The sequence below is a fragment of the Chiloscyllium punctatum genome, chromosome 23, assembly GCF_047496795.1.
Source record: "Chiloscyllium punctatum isolate Juve2018m chromosome 23, sChiPun1.3, whole genome shotgun sequence".
NCBI lineage: Eukaryota > Metazoa > Chordata > Chondrichthyes > Orectolobiformes > Hemiscylliidae > Chiloscyllium > Chiloscyllium punctatum.
The window spans coordinates 81,583,730-81,605,275 of NC_092761.1; the positions used below are offsets into that span (position 1 = coordinate 81,583,730).

The window sequence follows — 21,546 nt, forward strand, 5'->3', positions numbered from 1 at the left end:
TGTCAGAAATTGAGAGAAATTTGAGATGTCTGATGAAGTGTATCGCACACAAGGTGGGGGAACAGGTTGGTTCAATGTGAGACAGTAAGGACTGCAGATGCTGGAAGTCCGAATCAATAGATGTGAAGCTGGGAAAAACATAACAGGTCAGACGGCATCCGAGGAGCAGGAAAGTCAATCTTCTGACCTGAAACTCTGCTTTTCCAGCTTCACAACTATTCATTCCATATGACACTGGCATCATGAATATCGTCAGGTCTTGCGATAACAATAGTGGCTGGGTGTGTTTTTACATCAGATTTCATTCCTGCTGTTCATTGTGATTTCTCTTGACTTGCAGTGATCGGATCTGATGCAGAATCTGAAGTGGACGTTGTCAATATGGCGAGTCGTGATGGGGACCCTACTGCCAACCTGCTTGTGTCTCTCCCTAGTAACTGTTTGGTTACCGCTGGTTACTAGGAATGGGTTTGCCAAGGCCTTGAAGATTGAGAGTTTGGGGTGTGACCCTGGGTCAGACAACAAGGGGGCACACACTGATGAAGCTGCCCGGGCCAGGACTGGGCTATCGGACACTGGAGCGGGCACATTGACGTGGGCCGTGCACCTGACCCTGGCAGAGGGGGCGAGCGGCCAGGAGGAGGGGTCGCTGGATGAGCTCGCAGATGAGCTGGCACGGGCCACGGGTCTCGAGAACCAGGGTCAGATTGGAGAGTTGACCGGCCACTACCTCTTTGCCGTCCCCCAGCACAGACGGAACCGCCGAGGTGTTGAGGGGGAGACCGAGAGGATTCGGAAATCCATCGAGGCCATCTTTGCTGGGCACGGCCGTGTCCGCTGGCACGCTGAACAGAAGCTGCTGAAACGTTCCAAACGCAGTCTGCATTTCAATGACCCACAGTACCCCCTCCAATGGCATCTGGTAAGTGTACGGGCCCAGCATAATCCAATCCGTGACTGTGCCCAGTAACGTGGTAATGGGTCAAAAGGTGTGGCGCTGAAAAAGCACAGCTGTTTAGGCTGTTACTGTCACCATTGAACTGAAAGGGTTGCCAGGCTTTGCAGCCCTGATTATAATGACATGCTGACTACTTGCCCAGGTACTTTTAAAGGATGTGAGCACCTCCCCTCTCCCACTCTCCCTGGCAGCGCATTCCAGACCGTCACCAACCCCTGAGTAAAAGAGTTTTCCCTCACATGCCCCCCTCCCCCCAATGACGATAGACAATAGGTGCGGAAGTAGGCCATTCAGCCCTTTGAGCCAGCACCACCATTTGTGATGATCGTGGCTGATCTTCCACACCTTGTACACCTCAATCAGATCAGCCCTCAGTCTCCTCTGCTCCGGTGAAAGCAACCCAAACTGATCGAACTTTTCCTCATAAATTTCCCCACCCCAGGCAGCGTCCTAGTGAATCTCCTCTGCAAACCTTCTCCAGTGCAGTCACACCCTTCCTATGATATAGCGCCAGAACTGTGCACACCGTACCCTAGCTGTGGTCTCAACAAAGTTCGATGCAACTCCAACATGACCTGCCTTCTTTTGTAATCTGTGCTTCGATTGATAGAGTCGAATGCCCCACATGCCTTTTCTCACCACCTTACCAACATGCCTGTCTGCCTTCAGAGATCTATTGGCCAGCACACCAAGGTCTCTTTGATCCACAGAATTTCTGGTTCACTGAATACTTTCTTGTCAAATTACTCCATCCATACTGTATCCCCTCACCCTTTTCAGGGTTGAATTCCATCTGCCACTTAACCTGCCCATTGGACCATCCTGTTTGTGTAGCCCAAAATACTTGCCCTCGCTGTTACCCCCCCCTCCCCCCCCCCCCCCCCCCCCCCACCCTGGTAATTTATGTTTTAATGACAAACAATAGAGAGCCCAGCACAGACTCCTATGGTTCATCACACAATCAGGCACAATCCCTCTGTCGTCACCCTCTGTCTCCTACAACCCCTCTGTCGTCACCCTTTGTCTCCTATAACCCCTCTATCATCACTCTCTGTCTGCCTCCTACAAGTTAGCCAAATTTTGAATCCAATTTCCTGGTGAGACTTGAACCCAGAATTGTCTGACCCTGAGGTCCGTGCTTCAGCTGAACCCCTCAGGTAAGACAGTATGACAAAGGAGCAGAAATTAGGCAGTTCAGCCCATCGAGTCTATCCATATTCAATCATGGCTGATAAGTTTCTCAACCCCATTTTCTCCCCCTTTCTCCCTGTAACCCTTGATCCCCTTGACAATCAAGAACCTCTCTCTCTCTGTTTTAAATATACTTAATGATGTGGCCTGCACAGCGTGCTGTAGCTGTGAATTCCACAGATCTAAAATCACTTCCCAATTCTAGGCTGTGGGCTGTTCTTGAAAAGGATTTGCTCGAATATCTTTCCTTGGTTGTTTCTGAGAGACGATTTTGAGCCAGTTCTGTCAGTCATTCATTTGTTGATGCGGTTCACGGGGTGTTTTTGTCCTGAGAGATTGACACTTGGCAGAATGCGTTCACATGTTAAACTGATGATGTTCGTCCTCTTGCAGCACAACCGGAGGAAGCTTGGGATGGACATCAACGTGACAGGAGTGTGGGAACACAATGTGACGGGGGAAGGAGTCACAGTGGTGGTCGTCGATGACGGCGTTGAATACACTGTCCAGGACATACAAGCAAACTACGTAAGTTGTTGGTCACTAAGAGGAAACTGGATATTTTAAAGAAGAGAGAAAGTGATAGGTGGATGCACTGGTACAGATGTGAGGTCAGGCTATGACAATCCTGAACAGGAGAGAATCTAACCATCACCCCTTGTCATTTAGTAGCATCGCCAACACTGAATGCCCCAGTGTCAATGTCCTGGGGGCTACCATTGACCAGATACTGAACTGAGTGTGACGACAAGAGCAGGTCAGAGGCTAAGAGTCCTGCTGTGAGGAGCTCACCTCCTGACTCACCAAAGCCTGTTACTGGATTAGTGGTGCTGGAAGAGCACAGCAGTTCAGGCAGCATCCAACGAGCAGCGAAATCGATGTTTCGGGCAAAAGCCCTTCATCAGGAATAAAGTCCCCATCTACCAGGCAGGAGTATGATGGAATGTGCCCCACTTGCCTGGGTGCTGCTCCAACAACACTCAGGAAGCTTGGCACCATCCTGGACAAAGCAGCCTGCTGGGTTAGCACCACATCCACAAGCATCTACTCCCTCCACCCAACAATGCCCAGGGACAGCAGTGAGGACCATTGACAAGGGGTTGGTGGGTGTGGAACAGTGCAGCAACACCATGCACTCTCAATGTTTTAAAAAAAAAGCAATCCATCCTACACTCCGATACTCAACAGACTCCAACTGTCTTTGTTGTCACCGCCAAAAAGATGATAATCGTGGGTCGTGCAATCCTGCAGCACAGGATGATCACACGGAAGTGCTTATATAAACAGCCACTTGTTTTGTGTGTGTTTCACATTGTGAGAAGGGCAAGGTTCACAGTGCAGACTGCACTGAGTTCAAATGAGTCATAAAGATGGTAAGGTTCCCTATCAGTCTCCCAACTCCATAGTGACCCCCTTTTTAAAACCACCTCGTATCGTCTTTGGTTTATCCGCCGTGATCACCTCGGGCTCAGTGGGGAGCATGCTTGCCTTGGAGCCAGAGGGTTGTAAGTTCCAGTCCCGCTTTAGAGACACTCCCATGGACAAAATGGAACCCGGAAGCTGCAGTAGCAGCAGCACCATGAGAGTGCCGCACTGTCAAAGGAGCTGACTCTGAGATCATGAGGACTGCAGATGCTAGAAAAATCAGAGTCGAAAAGTGTGGCGCTGGAAAAGCACAGCAGGTCAGACAGCATCCAAGGAGCAGGAGAGTCGACGTTTCGAGCATAACTCCTTGATGAAGGACTTAGCTCCCGATTTAACATGCAAATAGGGCTTTCTGATGGAGGGGTTTATGGGTAGAATGAGATTGGATTTGGTTGGGAGGTCCTCTGACCAAGGTTTATATCTCAACCAATATCACTAAACCAGGTTTATCCCCTTGTGCTGACGCGGCTGTTTTGCGAGCTTGCTGGGCACAGGTGCAATTCCCATTTTTCAACAGTGGCTACACTTTGCAAAGTCAATTCATTCAAAATCAAGCATTTTCGGATGTCCTGAAGTCATGAAAGGCATAAATGCAAGTTTAGTTGTGATGGGGATGTAATTCATGCAGTGGTTGATGCTGGCTTTTTTTTTCCAATTTACCAGTCTCCAGAGGGCAGTTATGATCTGAACTCCAACGATCCAGATCCCATGCCTCACCCTGATGAACACAGTGATAATCATCACGGGACTCGGTGCGCGGGCGAAATTGCTGCAGCCCCGAACAATTTCTGTGCCGTTGGTGTGGCGTATGGAAGCCGTATTGCAGGTACTTTAGTTTCTTTCCAAAAGAAAATATGTTTGAGCAATAAGTATGACTGTTGTCTCCAGCAGATCAGTTTCCCTCTCTTTATCCTCCTTTCCTTTCCCCTTGTGTGACCGAGATGCCCAGCTACAGCTGATTTTATCCGATGTTGTGCCTAGGCCGAGTCAGGTCTCAGCTGCTTTCACGAGTATCAGAAAAACCGAGGCAGTGAGTGTGAGAGGTTTGGATTGGTCTTCACTCTGTGAGCCTTCCCTGCTTCAGTCTGACTGGGAGTGGGAACTTGGTAGGGATATTGAGTCAGTAGCTTTGTACTGAATCGACCCAGCCCGCTCGCTACCTTAAAGAAGTGCCAATACTGTAAGCATCAGAAATTGCTGGAGAAATGCAGTGGGTCAGTGCAGAGAGAAACATTTTGAATCCATTCCGGACTCCAAATGTGGACTCTGATTCTCACTTCATGATTGCTGCCAGACCAGCTGATTTCTCCAGCTCCCTCTGTTGCACTGCAAGCTGTTAATGGAATTTGAAATGAGAGGCTGATTCCTATCTTCAAATATTGCTCTTGATAAAAGATTTCCCCCTCACACCCAGTACATTCACCCAGTGAACTGTGCCCTGACAACGGAAGTTGGTCTCTTCCCGATCTCACTTTTAGCAAAATGACTCATCACTCAAAGGTGTAAACGATAAATGCGGCAAATTGTTAGTGGTAAATTCTGCATGGTTAATATGATCACTTTTAATGTAATATCGAAAGGGGCAGTGTGTTTTTGATCTGGACTGTTACTCCACAATTAAATTGTTGGTGAAATTCAGGTCAAAGAGGCAGCTTGCTTATCCAACTGGTGAAGTGACAGGAAGCAAAGTTACTTTTCAGATGTGGAGACGTGTGCAGTGATGTCGTGTATAAGAGTGACCTGTTCCTACTCCTGTCCTTCTGTTCCCCAGGAACCAGCATTGGAACCCGCTGTTTGAAATAGCAGATTGTGTACGTTTGACGTTCTGGGGGCTCAGTGAATGTTAGGTTCAGGATCAGGAGACAGCTGGGAAACACCGTGACTGAGTGAAGAGAGAGAGAGAGTGTGGCAGGGCGTAAGATCAGGGTTGGTAGAGTTCTCCCACACAGACATTCGAGAAGAGTGAGTGATGGTCATGGCTTTCCAGGCTGTGGAATGAATGAGAATGTAAATAATGACAATGGAGAGCTATTGTTGTAGTGTCTTTCCTTCTGGACCAGGGTTCAGGCCCCACCTACTCCAGAGGTGTGTCATAACAGATTGATTCAAAATATCTGTAAACATTTATAAAGCAAGAAAATTTATGAATTGGGAACAGACCATTCAGCCTCTCCAGCCATTCTGTAAGATCTTGATTGATCTGGTTGTGATCTCCATTCCGCTTTATCACCTACTCCCCCTCTTTTCCACCCCCACCACCCCCCACCAAAAACATGTCTCACTAATGAGTCAAAACAAATCTCCCTTTGCTGTAAAGTGTTCAACGTCCCCTGCTTTCACCGATCTTTGGAGAAGACAATTCTAAAGAGTTGAGATCCTCCTTGAGTGAGCAAACATTTACTTAATCTCCACCTGAAATGGGAGACCTTTTATGTTATAACTTTGTACCCTAGCTCTCCTGTCCCATGAGGGGGTGGGGGGACGATTCGTTCAACATTCACTGACATGCCAAAGACAACGTCTGCTTGAGGAATCCGAGCAATCATTCATTTGAAATTGTCAGAGAAAGGGGTTAGGGGAAATCTTGGTCTTGTGAATTTGGAGTTTCAAGATGATTTGTCACAGGGAGTAGCTGAGGTGAAAATATTTTTAAGTGAAGGTAAAAAGTTTGAACCAGAGGAATGTACAGGCTTACAGAAGGAATCATTGGCTGGTAGTGTCTATGTTAGTGTTAGCTCTTCCAGTCAAATATCAATGTTTTTTAAATACATAAATTGTCCAGGAGGTGGTGTTATTTACCACAAAATCTACAGGAAACCATAAAGTTGGAGCTGTTAGATCTTTCCTAATATCTGTCTCATGGGAGACTTTTCCGCCTTTTTAGCACAAACGGTCACTCTCCATCCAATATTCTTGAACCAGCTTGTCCCTTTTCTTGTCTGGGCATCTTGACATAATTGAACTTCTTGGAGTTGGTGAATTTTGAGGTTTGTTGTTTTGCACTTGGTTCCCCTTTTGCCTGGTGTTCTATTTTTGTTTTGATTTATTATTGTCATATGTACAGTACAGGCAAATCAGACCATACAAAGTGATAGGGTAATAGAACAGCGCAAGAAATACAGAACTGTTGTAGTGTCTTTCCTTCTGGGCCAGGGTTCATGCCCCACCTACTCTAGAGGTGTGTCATAACAGATTGATTCAAAATATCTGTTAACAACAACAACAACTTGCATTTATAAAGCAAGCAAATTTATAAATTGGGAACAGACCATTCAGACTGAAGCAGGAAGGCTCACAGAGTGAAGACCAACCCAAACCCCTCTCACTCACTGCCTCGGCTTTTCTGAGGAATGTTTTGTGTGAGGAATGTTACAGCTGCAGAGAGCAAGGTCAACATTAGATTTGAAAGGTCCATTCAGAAGTCAAATAACAGCGCGGGGAAGAATCTGTTCTTGAACCTGTTGATACGTGTGTTTAAGCTTTTGCCCGATGGAAGAGGTGGGAAGAGATTATAAGTGGGGTGAGAGGGGTCTTTGATCATGTTGGCGGTCTTCCCAAGGCAGTGAGAAATGTAGATACGGTCAATAGACGGAAGATTGGCTTGTGTGATGGACTGGGCTGTGTTTACAACTCTCTGTAGTTTCTTACAGTCCTGGGCAGAGCAGTTGCCATACCAAGCTGTGATGCATCCAGACAGAGTACTTTCCATGGTGCATCTGTAAATGTTGGTGAGAATCCTCATGGACATAGAGTCATAGAGATGTACAGCACAGAAACAGATCCTTCAGTCCAACTCATCCGTGCCGACCAGATATGCCAACCCAATCTAGTCCCACCTGCCAGCACCTGGCCCATATCCCTCCAAACGCTTCCTATTCATATACCTATCCAGATGCCTGTTAAATGTTGTAATTGTACCAGCCTCCACCACTTCCTCTGACAGCTCATTCCATACACGCACCACCCACTGCATGAAGAAGTTGCCCCTTAGGTCTTTTTTATATCTTTTCCCCTCTCACCCTTAACCTAAGCCCTCTAATTCTGGACTCCCTCAACTCAGGGAAAAGACTATTTACCCTATCCATGCCCCTCATGATCTTATAAACCTTTTATAAGGTCAGCCCTCAGCCTCCGATGCTCCAGGGAAAACAGCCTAATCAGTGTCGCACTGTAGCTCAAACCCTCCAACCCTGGCAACAGCCACGCTGAATTTCCTTATCTTCCTGAGGGTGTAAGGACATTGTTGTTTCTGGGGGAGTGTGTGGCAGCCACTTCCACCTTTCCAGTGCTCAGCCCTGTCTCTAAGACAGAAGCAAAAAAAACAGAAACTCTCCAGGCCTTAAAATGAATGGCCCCAGTGGCCGTTTCTCCTGCTGAGAGTGTCAGGTTGAGATGGGCAACCGTGGGACTGTGTCTTAGGATTGTCGTTCCTGTCACTAGTGCCTTGGGCTGCGTCCAAACTGTAGGGAAATCCCCAGAATCCCCCAGCTGCCTCCTGAGAAAAGGTCCGGATTTATCTCATTGTGAGAATCCACGTCCTGCCGCCCTCCTGCCTTCCTTCCGTTCCTAGTCACTAACGGTGTCTCTGTTGTCCTGTGTTAGGTATCCGAGTGCTGGATGGACCCCTGACTGACAGTATGGAGGCAATTGCATTTAATAAGCACTTTCAGATCAATGACATTTACAGCTGCAGGTGAGTGTCCCACATGGGGAAGGTAACAGGGCGGGCTGTAATGTATCTGGGATAGTGGTTGGGAGGTGTCTGTAATGGAGCTTGGGTGCAAGGGACTGTAAATATCTATGGTTACAGGGTTTTGCTGTAATATCCCTTGGGGGGAGAGTGCCTGTAATACTGGAAGTGTCTGGGGGCGGGTGTGGGGTGGGAAGTTTGCTGCAAAACGTGAGGGGTGAGTAGGCCTGTAATGTACTGAGGCGACACAGGCATGGGACTGTAAGGGGAAAGGGGCTGGGTCGTGGGACTGTAATATTCCAACCATACACATGACTAAAATTCCAAATGCAAGCCTGGCATATTGCTATCACTAATTTTAATGAATTTGTGTAATCTGAGCTCTAAATCATAGAATCCTTACAGTGTGGAAGCAGGCAATTCGGCCCATCGAGTCCAAACTGACGCCCCCCCACCCCTGCCAAACCATCCCACCCAAACCCACTCCCCTACCCTATCCCTCCTGGCTGATACATCCCTGACATTACAGGGCAATTTAGCCTGGCTGATCCACCTAACCTGCACATCTTTGGACTCTGGGAGGAAACTGGAGCGCCCAGAGAAGACCCACACAGACACTGGGAGAATGTGCAAACTCCACACAGATAGTCAGCCGATGGTGGAATCGAACCTGGGACCCTACTGTTACAAGGCAGCAGTGCTAATCACTGAGCCACTGTGCTCTAAAGGAAATAATGAACTTTTACAGCTGATCATTTTAACAATGCACAAAGCATCATATCATATTTGATAGTTGTGTCATGACTCATGAAAGGATCACAGGAATAAGTTACAGTGATGAGGCACATATGTACGCTCAGTGAATAGTGTCATCATTTGCTGTAAGATTTTACTCTGACTTGAAAAATTACGCATTGAGCGTTAAATTACATCCGTTGAACTTGTCACACAACCAGCCCTTCCAATTTTAGCTAGCCCATGAAAACAAGTCTGTTCTCCTGACTATTGCAGTTTAAACCGAGGTCATTGTGCTTTTTAAAACAAATGCAACGTACTAGCAAGTTCTGGGACACAAACTATAATGAATACAGGCACGTCCAATCCAGCAGCCCCTGTGCCGGGATTACAGGAACCCTCTGGGAGAGACATGAGCTTTACACAAACCCAACGGTGTCAGGCCATGTGGACGAAACTTGAACACAATTCAATTTTCATCCATTTCCTTTACCATCAACCCTCCAGATAAAGTAAACTCTGCCTAACTGCATTTGTCTCTCCCTGAGTGGGTTGTAAATTCTTCCGAAAGACAGTTTGCTTATTGGTTTGGCTCTCAGTGATTTATGAATAATGTACGGTTTGCTGCTCGGTCCGACTGCTCCGTTGGATTTGCAGCCTCCTGCAGAGACCGGAATTGCTCAGCAAGCCGAGCAGTGTCTGGGAAGAGAGAGTCTGAAGTCACACAACACCAGGTTGTAGTCCAACAGATTTATTTAAAATCATAAGCTTTGGGAGTGCTGCTCCTGCGTTGATGATGAAGACTGTAACCTGGTGTTGTGTGACTTCTGACTTTGTCCACCCCAGTCCAACCCAGTCACCTCACACCGTGTGAAGAGAGAAACCTGATAAAGAGTTATTGATCTGAAACACTCACTCTCGTATCTCTCTCCCCACTCCCGATTTGGAGTGTATCTAGCCCTTTCTTTTTCACGGTCCATGCTGTTTATACTCCTCCCCTTCTTCCCTAGCTGACCCTATCGCCGCCTCCTTTAGTTCATTTCTCCCCCTTGTACATTAAGCCTCACCTTTCCTTTGTCTCCCTCAAGTGTTCATTCCCTTTTTAAATTTGTTTTTAATTGATCTATAGAGATGAGGGCATCGCTGGTTAGGCCAACATTTATTGTCTATCCCTAGTTGCCCTGAAGGCAGGTCAGAGTTAAACGCATGGCCGCGGGTCTGGAAATACATGTAGGCCAGGTTAGGTAAGGATGGTGGTTTTCTTCCCTAAAGGACATGAGTGAATCGGATGGCAATGGATTCACGTCATTAGACTCCTAATTCCAGATTTTGTTTGAATTCAAATTCCATCTGCTGTGGCAGGATTTGAATTCCGGTTCCCAGAGTACTGTCTGGGTCTCTGGATTCATATCTAGCTGTATTAACCTCCCTGCAGTTGCCTTGGCCACTCCTGTGGGAGTGAGTTCCGCGTTCTCCTGGGGTAAGAGGTTTCTCCTGAATTCCATTTTGGATTTATTAACGTCCTCCACAAACAGAAACATCTCTCTGTTAATCAGCCATGATCCTAATTGAATGGCAGAGCAGGCTCGAAGGGCCGAATGGCCTACTCCTGTTCCTATTTCTTATGGTCGGAGGGTCTAGTCCTTTCAAACCCTTTCATTTCCGCACCTGACTCTTAAAACCTGACCCCTGATAATACTCACAGAATCATAGTCACTGAGCCGTACAGCACAGAAACAGACCCCTCGGTCTAACCTGTCCATGCTGACCAGATACCCTAAATTAATCTAATCCTATTTGCCAGCATTTGGCCCATACCCCTCTAAACCCTTCCTAGTCATTACCCATCCACATGCCTTTTAAATGTTGTAATTGTACCAGCCTTGATCTAGAGAAAAGAAGACAATCATTGTCCTGATATCAAGGTTGTGAATCTTATTTGCATTTTTTAAAAACCAGGATCTTAATGATCACTTGAGCATGCGAATCAGGAGCAGAAACAGACTCTTTTTGGCCTTGAGCCTGCTCTGTCACTTAATAGGATCACGGCTGATCTCATAAATCTATGTTTTCACCTCCCTTGATACTCTTTCACCTTGTTCCTTAACAAGAACCTTCCTACCTCTGGCTTAAAAATATTCAAGGTCTCTGCTTCCACCAGCCTTTTAAGAAAGGATTGCCAGTGACTGATGACTTTCTGTAACATTATAGGATGTTCATTAGTTTGTTCCCAGAGATGAGGGGCTTGTTGTATGAAAAGAGATTGAACAGTTTAGGCCAGTGCTGTCTGGAATTTAGAAGGATGAGGGAAAATCAAATTGAGGCATTCATGATGTTAAAAGGTGTGCTTAAAATAGATGTGGAGTGAATGCTTCCTTTTGTGGGGCACTCTGGGACAAGAGGTCATAGTCTTAGGATAGGGGGTAACAAATTTAGAATCATAGAATCCCTGCAGTGTGGGAATAGGCCCTTTGGCTCAATGAATCCATGCCAACCCTCCGAAGAGTAAACTACCCAGACCCATTCCCCTACCCTAGATTTACCCCTGACTAATGCACCTAACCCACACATCCCTGAACACTATGGGCAATTTAGCATGGCCAATTCACCTACTCTGCACATCTTTGAATTGCGGGAGGAAACTGGAGTACCCAGAGGAAACCCACACAGACACGGGGAGAGCGTGCAAACTCCATACAGACAGTCGCCCAAGGCTGGAATTGAACCCGAATCCCTGGCGCTGTGAGGCAGCAGTGCTAACCACTGAGCCACCATGCCGACAGAGTTGAGGAAAAGCTACTTCTCCCAAAATCTGTGGAATTCACTACCCCAAAGTGCAGTGGAGCTGGCACAGTGAGTAAATTTAAGGGAGTCAGACAGATTTTTGATTGGTAATGGGTTGAAGGGAGGTAAAAACAATGACTGCAGATGCTGGAAACCAGGTTCTGGATTAGTGGGGCTGGAAAAGCACAGCAGTTTAGGCAGCATCTGAGGAGCAGTAAAATCGACATTTCGGGCAAAAGCCCTTCATCAGGAATGGGTTGAAGGGATATGGAGAGAAGGCAGGAAAATAGGGGTGAGGAGCATATCAGCCCTGATTGAATAGTGGAGCAGGCTCGATGGGCCAAATGGCCTAATTCTGCTCCCATATCTTATGAACTTGTAAAGTTCTCCTCATCTCTGTTTTAAATGGGCGACCCTTTTAATTTTAACCAGTGACTCTGAAACCTCTCCTCCACATCTCCCCTGTCAAGATCTTTTGTATGTCTAAATTAAGCCTTCTGTTACACTTCTAAACTCAGGCTATGTTTGAATCTGCTGATCACCTTTTTAAAGTCGATCCCTATATCATTTTTTTACAAAATAGACATGTTCCCCAGTATTTCAGGACACCCCTTGATAGTTTTCTTGGTTAGTGTCCTGCCCAGTGTGATATTGTGTGGTGCAGGTAATGTAGAGACATTGAATGGGTGGCAACCAGAGCAGGACACGCAGTTTAAACCTTTAAGCCTTTTCCTGTCCAGAAACGTGTCGCCTCTAAGTGATGGAATGAAGGGGTTTTAAGTCCAAGTAAAATGGCGAAGTGGTGCGATTCCCTCAATCACTCGCTCAACTGTTTCCAGACAGAGTCATAGAGATGTCCAGCACAGAAACAGACCCTTTGGTCCACTCGTCCATGCTGACCAGATATCTGAAACTAATCTAGTCTCATTTGTCAGCACTTGGCCCATATCCCTCTAAACCCTTCCCATTCATATACCCATTCAAATGCTTTTTAAATGTTGTAATTGTACCAGACTCCATCACTTCCTCTGGCAGTTCATTCCATACATGTACCACCCTCTGTGTGAAAAAGATTGCCCCTATGTCCTATAGACCTATTCCCTCTAGTTCTGGACTCCCCTCTTCTTGGGAAAAAGACCTTGTCTCTTTACCCTATCTATGCCACTCAGGATTTTATAAACCTCAATAAGGTTATTCCTCATCTTCCGACGCTCCAAGGAAAACAGCCCCAGTCTATTCAGCCTCTCCCTGTAGCTCAAACCCACCATCCCTGGCAACATCCTCATAAATCTTTTCTTAATCCTTTCAAGTTTCACAGCATCCTTCCTGTAGCAAGGAGACCAGAATTGCACACAATATTCCAAAGTGGCCAGACCCAGTAATCCTAGTCCAACTTCATTGAGTCCTCCCCTTCTGCTATTGGGCTCCCACAAGCCAATCGTGCAGATTTATGTTGTCTGAGCTGTCGCCGTGGTAACCAGCTGCAGCCTCATCAGGATTTGGGAAGAAAAGGCTCATTTGCATGGAACAACATTGCGTTTGGCAGTTCATCTCTGAGCAAAGAGAAATCTCTTGGAAACATGGTCCTTCACACATCGCTCGCTGCTTCACCATTGATCCTACATTGCCCTAATCCGACAGGAGCACAAGGTTCTGATAACAAGCAAACACACACATTTGGATATTAGATCAGATTACTTACAGTGTGGAAACAGGCCCTTCGGCCCAACAAGTCCAGACCGACCCTCCAAAGAGCAAACCACCCAGACCCATTCATCTACATTTACCCCTTCACCTAACACTACAGGCAATTTAGCGTGGCCAATTCACCTAACCTGCACATTTTTGGACTGTGGGAGGAAACCCAGAACACCCGGAGGCAGACACTGGAAGAATGTGCAAACTCCACACAAACAGTTGCCTGAGGCAGGAATTGAACCCGGGTCTCTGGTGCTGTGAGGCAGCAGTGCTGACCACTGTGCCACTATGCTACCCAGTTAGCGCGATTACAGCTGTCTAAGTAACATCCTGTGGCCTAATTTCTGCTAACGTGCATCTGTAGGTCAATGCCCTATTTGCTGGGTCGGCCTGTTTCGAGTGTTATGACCTTGGAGATTTAGAAACTGCATTCAGTACACTCTTGCTTTTGTTTGTTGAGCAATCTGAAAGCATAGTGCCAAGGTCTGTTTGTGCACTTCGAGATGTCAGCAAATTTATCTTGTGGCTTTAAGGTTTATGAGGCCTTTTGGCAAGGACCAGGCACTTCGAGGGGGACGGAAAGCCCAGAGAAACACAGAAAGCATTTCAGGCTGAAATGTAAAAATCCCATTCTCTGCAAAGTCTAGTTACCCTCGGTAAATGAACAAAGCCTCTCTGTGCATTCAGTTCCTCTGCAGCGTACTTCAGTCATGCAACGACAAGCCAGTGTTGTCATCAGTGCAATCTACAAGGAGGTTCCAATGTAAAGCAACTGGAGCTTGTCACTCTATATCCTCAGTCTGGAGAGGGGCCAGTTCCTTCTTTGTAATTAATCCCATGAAAACTTGTTTTGACAATCTCTATTTGGCCTCCAACCAAAAGGAGACCTGTCTGGGAAAGCAGTTGTTTTTCTGACTCTCCTACCAATCTGCTAAGGGATTCATTGAACTTTTATTCGAGGCACACACTGGTCAGTCAAATTTGGGTCATTCACAGGATGTGGATATCACTGGTGAGATAGGTAATAAATGCCAATCTCCAAATAGCTCTTGGAAAAGCCGTTTACCAAATGACTTGCTCAGCCATTTCAGTCCCAACCCTTTTGGACTGGAGTCACGTAAGGCCAAACCGGGTAAGCTTGGCAGATTTCCTCCAGTGAAAGTCATTTCTTTTCCCACAATCCCTCTGGTAGTTTTGTGGTCACCACTGTGAGACTGGCTTTCTCACGGAGATTTACTGAAATTAAGATTCCCTTAAGCGGCTGTCATGGGATTTGAATTCTTATCTTTGGACCATTTGAGTCAATTGGCCAATCGTCATGTCTCAGTGCAGACCGGTTGCAGCCATGATCTCATTGTATGGCAGAGAAGACTTAGAGTCATAGAGATGTACAGCATGGAAACAGACCCTTCGGTCCAACCCGTCCATGCCGACCAGATATCCCAACCCAATCTAGTCCCACCTGCCAGTGCCTGGCCCATATCCCTCCAAACCCTTCCTATTCACGTACCCATCCAAATGCCTCTTAAATGTTGCAATTGTACCAGCCTCCACCACATCCTCTGGCAGCTCATTCCATACACGTACCACATTCTGTGAAAAAGTTGCCCCTTAGGTTTCTTTTATATCTTTCCCCTCTCACCCTAAACCTATGCCCTCTAGTTCTGGACTCCCCAACTCCAGGGAAAAGACTTTGTCTATTTATCCTATCCATGCCCCTCATAATTTTATAAACCTCTCAAAGTTTGTGAGAAGATTTGTAGCTCGGGTGCTCGTTGTTGTGGTTCTGTTTGCCGAGCTGGGAATTTGTGTTGCATCAAGACACTATTCAAAAGGGCCACAACACACTGCAGTACACCAGAACTGCAAAAAGAGGAAGAAGAACACCTATACAATGTATTCGCCAAAAACGGATACCCACGCAATTTCATCAACAGATGCCTAAGGGAAAGACAACGGAACGAGGACATGCCGCAACCCAAAGGACTAGCCACACTACCATACATCAAGAGCATTTCCGAACCAACAGCCAGACTACTGCGACCACTAGGACTCATAACAGCACACATACCAACAGCCACTCTCAGACAACAACTCACCAGAACAAAGGACCCGATACCCAGCATGAGCAAAACCAATGTAGTATACAAAATCCCATGCAAGGACTGCACAAAACACTACATAGGACAAACAGGAAGACAGCTGACGATCCGCAACCATGAACACAAACTAGCCACGAAATGACATGACCTTAGTAGCCAAACACGCAGATGACAAACAACATGAGTTCAACTGGGACAACACTACTATTATAGGACAAGCCAAACAGAGAACAGCCAGGGAATTCCTAGAGGCATGGCACTCATCCACAGATTCAATCAATAAGCACATTGACCTGGACCCAATATACCAGCCACTGCAACGGACAGCTGGAACTGACAACCGGAAGTGGCAGAGACAAGCCACTACAAATGCCGGTGGAAAGATCACAGAAGCGCTTCACAGGAGGCTCCCAAGCACTGAGGATGTCACCTAGACAGGGGACGAAACGTCTGCAACACAAATTCCCAGCTCGGCGAACATGCAACACACAAATTCCCAGCTTTATAAACCTCTATAAGGTCATTCCTCATCCTCTGACGCTCCAGGGAAAACAGCCCCGGCCTGTTCAGCCTCTCCCTGTAGCTCAAATCCTCCAACCCTGGCAACATCCTTGTAAATCTTTTCTAAACCCTTTCAAGTTTCATAACATTTTTCCGATAGGAAGGAGACCAGAATTGCATGCGATATTTCAACAGTGGCCTAACCAATGTCCTGTACAACCGCAACATGACCTCCCAACACCTGTACTCAATACTCTGACCAATAAAGGAAAGCATACCAAACGCCTTCTTCACTATCCTATCTACCTGCGACTCCACTTTCAAGAGCTATGAACCTGCATTCCAAGGTCTCTTTGTACAGCAACACTTCCTAGGACCTTCTATTAATTGTATAAGTCCTGCTAAGATTTGCTTTCCCAAAATGCAGCACCTCGCATTTATCTGAATTAAACTCCATCTGCCACTTCTCAGCCCATTGGCCCATCTGGTCCAGATCCTGTTGTAATCTGAGGTAACCCTCTTCGCTGTTCACTGCACCTCCAATTTTGGTGTCATCTGCAAACTTACTAACTGTACCTCTTATGCTCACATCCAAATCATTTATGTAAATGACAAAAAGTAGAGGGCCCAGCGCCAATCCTTGTGGCACTCCACTGGTCACAGGCCTCCAGCCTGAAAAACAATCCTCCATCACCACCCTCTGTCTTCTACCTTTGAGTCAGTTCTGTATCCAAATGGCTAGTTCTCCCTGTATTCCATGAGATCTAACATTGCGAATCAGTCTCCCATGGGGAACCTTGTCGAACACCTTGCTGAAGTCCATATAGATCACATCTACTGCTCTGCCCTCCTCAATCTTCTTTGTTACTTCATCAAAAAACTCAATCAAGTTTGTGAGACATGACTTCCCACGCACAAAGCCATGTTGACTATCCTGAATCAGTCCTTGCCTTTCCAAATACGTGTACATCCTGTCTCTCAGGATTCCCTCCAACAACTTGCCCACCACCGAGGTCAGGCTCACCAGTCTATAGTTCCCTGGTTGTCTTTCCCGCCCTTCTTAAACAGTGGCACCACATTTGCCAACCTCCAGTCTTCAGGCACCTCACCTGTGACTATCGATGATACAAATATCTCAGCAAGAGGCCCAGCAATCACTTCTCTAGCTTCCCACAGAGTTCTCTGGTGCACCTGATCAGGTCCTGGCGATTTATCCACCTTTAACCATTTCAAGACTTCCAGCACTTGCTCCTCTGTAATCTGGACATTTTGCAAGATGTCACTATCTATTTCCCTACAGTCTATATCTTCCATTTCCTTTTCCACAGTAAATACTGATGCAAAATATTCATTTAGTATCTCCCCCATTTTCTGTGGCTCCACACAAAGGCCGCATTGCTATTCTTTGAGGGGCCCTATTCCCTCCCTAGTTACCCTTTTGTCCTTAATATATTTGTAAAACCCCTTTTGGATTCTCCTTAATTCTATTTGACAAAGGTATCTCATGTCCCCGTTTTGCCCTCCTGATTTCCCTCTTAAGTATACTCCTACTTTCTTTATACTCTTCTAAGGATTCACTCGATCTATCCTGTCTGTTCCTCACATATGCTTCCTTCTTTATCTTAACCAAACCCTCCATTTCTTTAGTCATCCAGCATTCCCTATACCTACCAGCCTTCCCTTGATGGGCTGAATGGCCTCTTTTCTGACCCCACATCACTTATAGTTTTCTATAAGGTTGAGGGAAAAGGATATCCAAATAAGTTACAGCCCCAATTTTGTTTTCGCCCATTATCCATACAAGGACAGCTCTAGCAGAGACGTTGTTCTGAGCATAATCTCAAAATGAAGGCTTGAATAAACGTGAAATATGCCACATTTTCCAGATTGTCGCAGCCACTTTGAGTGGGAGAGCTCTGCTCCAATATTTGGAATCTGCCAGAACAGAATCCCTTTCCCCATCTGTAGCCGAACCACTTGAGCTGCATCCTGCAGCTGCTAGTTCCTGTGTCTTTTCTAAAAAGCTTTTCTGTAAATTGTCCTAATTTCTATTCCCAGAAAGTCAATTTCCTGACGTGTTTTGAAAGGATGGGGGATCTTCCATCTTCCCCCGCTCGCCTTTCTAATTGATCAGAAAGTTGGGAAGGCATGGATTTTGTGATAATTTCATTGGTTCGGTTCCCTCCTGCCCAGATGTTGGGCCTTGTCCTACCCATTGGGAGACACGATCGGAACATAGGGTCTGTTTGGTTGGTCCCTCACTTACCTCCTTTCTCTTTCCACAGCTGGGGTCCTGATGATGACGGGAAAACTGTGGATGGCCCTCATCCCCTTGGGAAGGTAAGGCTCTGACTGGGGAACGTGGGCGTGAAGGGAGTGAATCTGGAATTCTTGTGGCTGAGCTGTTGCGTATATTCAAGGCTGAGATAGATCTGGAATTAATCAAGGATTCAAGGGATATGGGGAAATGACAGGAAAGTGGAGTTGTGGATTATCAGATTAGTCATGATCTAATTGAATGGCACAACAGACTCGATGGGCTGAATGACCTCATTCTGCTTCTGCACCTTAGTGGGTTATGTAGATTTGCAGAGCCAGGCTCTGGGTCTATGATTGGGAGGAGAAAGTTAAACTGTCTGAATTCCTTTATCGCAAACTGCTTTGCTTTTATATTTTTTTTGCATCAAAAGCCTTCGGGACTAGTTGACCGAATGAAATCATAAACAGCCGTGTCTTATCCTGACCTATCACACCCGTGGAACAGCACGCGATCATTATGAATGTTAACAGGACAGTGTCAACTGGCTTGTTTCAGTGTCCTGCGCCAGACAGGAAACAGCTGGCCAATAGGGGAGGAGACGTGATGCCACTGACATATTCTGTAGACAATCCCCACCCCAAAACAATAATTTCTATTAATGCTGTGCCTTTTAATGACCAAAACATCCCAAGTTGCTTCACAACAGTTCTCTAAATCAGACATTCAGCCACATAATCCATATCAGATGGCCCGAAACGTGGTCAAAGACTTAGCTTTTGAATGGAAGAAGGCAAAGCAGGAAGACTGAGAGGCTAAGGGAGGAAATTCCAGCAATTGGTGCCTAGGCAGATGAAGCCATGGCCACCCATGTTGGAGAATTCACATCAGGAATACACTGAATACCAGGTTTGGCGGAGACCCAGATATTGCGGGTGGCAGCCCTGCAGGAGCCTACAGAGGTGGAGAGGACAAAGCCAACACAGAAGATGCTGGAGAAACACAACGGGTCGAGCAGTATCTGTGAAGAGAGAAACAGAATCAACGTTTTGAGTCCCGATTTGACTTCATAACTTCTGAAGAAGAGTCATACTGGACTCATGGTTAACTCTGTTTCTCTCCTCAGATGTTGCCAGACCTACAGAGTTTCTGCAGCATTCTCTGTTCGATTCAGATTTCAGCATCCACCTCATTTTGCGTTGTTTTTAAAAGACTCACGTAGGACATGGGTGCTGCTGGCTGGGACAGCATTTATCGTCTGTCCCTAGTTGCCCTTGAGAAGGTGGGGTTGAACTGCCTTCTTGAACCGCTGCAGTTCATGTGCAATGCTCTGAGGGAGAGAATTTCAGGATTTTGACAGTGAAGGTGAAGGAACGGCGGCATTTTTCCAAGTCAGGATGGTGAGTGTCTTGGAAAGGAGATTGCAGGGGGTGGTGTTCCCATGTATCTGCTGCCCTTGTCCTTCTAGGTGGAAATAGTCATGGGTTTGGAAGGTGCTGTGTGAGAATCTTTGGTGAATTTCTGCAGTGCATCTTGTAGGTAGTGCACACTGCTGCAACTGAGCATCGGTGGTGAAGGGAGTAGATGTTTGTGGATGTGATGTTTTGTCCTGGATGCTATCAAGCTTCTTTTTGTGTTGTTGGAGCTGCATTCTCATCTGGGCAAGTGTATTATCTTCGAGAGGAGCAGGGCCAAGGATGGATTTGGAAACAGGGATGAGGAGTTTACAATTGGTCTTTCTGGAGGTTAGGGAAGATTAATGAGGGTGATGGGTGAATGGGACTTGGTACAAGTTAGGATCTGGGCAGTGAAGTTTCAGATAGCATAAAATCTCCGGAGGTTTGGATGTGGGATGCCCACCAGGGCTGTGTAAGAATAGTTGAATTCATTGGAAATCCAGGTAAACATTGCCTTAGGGAGCTGGGCACAATGGGGCCTTTTTATTCCTGAATAAATAAGATGTCTGAGTTGCTGCAGCAATATCATCTGCTTATCAGCTCACAATCCAGGGTGACCTGTCAGGGTGCAGTGAGCTCAGAGCTTGGGTGTTTTAGCTGAAGGTATGCAGATATCAATCTGACTCTTCAGTTATGCTGTAAATGTGCAAGAGACCAATCGGATATTCAAACTACCATGAGTTGACTGGGGAATTCACTGTCTTGCTTTTCCCCTGATTTGATGCAAAAGACATGACAGTGCCTGCCAGGACAGGTCTCTCTACAAAGCACCACATAGAAATGCACTTGTCTTGTCCTGCATCAATAATGTTGTTCGTTCCTAATCATCTCACATATGTCAGATGTGTCAAATACACCTTTAGTGACAATCTGAGCTCACTCAGTTGACAGAAGATTGTAATCACCCCACAGTGTGAACCGATCTGGGGAAATCTACTGAGAAATCAGCTCCTCTTGGGTTTAAAGAAACAGCAATATCTGAAGATTGAGATCAATTTTGAAAGGTGAAAGTGAGGAAGAAATCCCCAGTCGGGGTAGTGTATATGGGGCTCCGAGTAATGTCGGTAAGGTACGGCTGGAGTAAATAGGTTATTGGTGCCTTGGAATCACAAGGTATGAGGAATAGACAGGAGACTCAAGATCAGCTATGATTAGGTCACGTGATCTTTTGTAAATAATAAGTAAAGCACAACACAGTTGACCTCCAAGTTCCAAAACGTCATCCAGTAAATTCTCAAAAACATCCGTTTTCTGGTTTCATTCCAAAAAATAATATGGTTCTAACATTTGGCAGTATAGCCAGTCCCTGGGTGGCACAGTGGTTCATTTGGTTAGCACTGCAGTCTCAAAGCACCAGGGACCCTGGTTTGATTTCAGTCTCTGGCGACTGTCTGTGTGGAGTTTGCATGTTCTCCCAGTGTCTGTGTGGGTGTGCTCCAGTTTCCTCCCACAGTCGCAAAGGTGTGCAGGTTAGGTGGATTGGCCATGGGAAATTACCCAGTGCGTTCAGAGATGTGCAGGCTAGGTGGGTTAGCCATCCGAAACACAGGGTTACAGGGAGAAGGGGTGGGTATGGGTGGGGATGCTCTTTGGAGGGTTGGTGTGGGCTTAATGGGCTGAATGGCCTGCTCCAGTCTGATGGAATTCTATGTTGAGTGCAGTGAGGAGTGCATGTCTCCTCTCTATCAGATTCTGTGTTTGGCCCTTAGTTGTTATTGGATTAGTTGACCTTATGGGTATATGGGATG

General features: G+C 46.4%; 1 protein-coding gene across 2 annotated transcripts in view; it reads left to right on the forward strand.

Annotated features, from left to right (window-relative positions):
• The window catches only part of pcsk7 (proprotein convertase subtilisin/kexin type 7), a 218,343-nt gene that overhangs the window by 23,362 nt on the left and 173,435 nt on the right, over positions 1-21,546 (forward strand). For both annotated transcript variants that reach the window (XM_072593277.1, XM_072593278.1), the window contains exons 2-6: positions 341-922; positions 2,543-2,677; positions 4,238-4,400; positions 8,177-8,267; positions 18,370-18,424. In XM_072593277.1, the coding sequence (XP_072449378.1) occupies positions 353-922; positions 2,543-2,677; positions 4,238-4,400; positions 8,177-8,267; positions 18,370-18,424 (1,014 nt within the window). In that variant the 5' untranslated portion in view covers positions 341-352. The remainder of the gene's footprint in view (positions 1-340; positions 923-2,542; positions 2,678-4,237; positions 4,401-8,176; positions 8,268-18,369; positions 18,425-21,546) is intronic.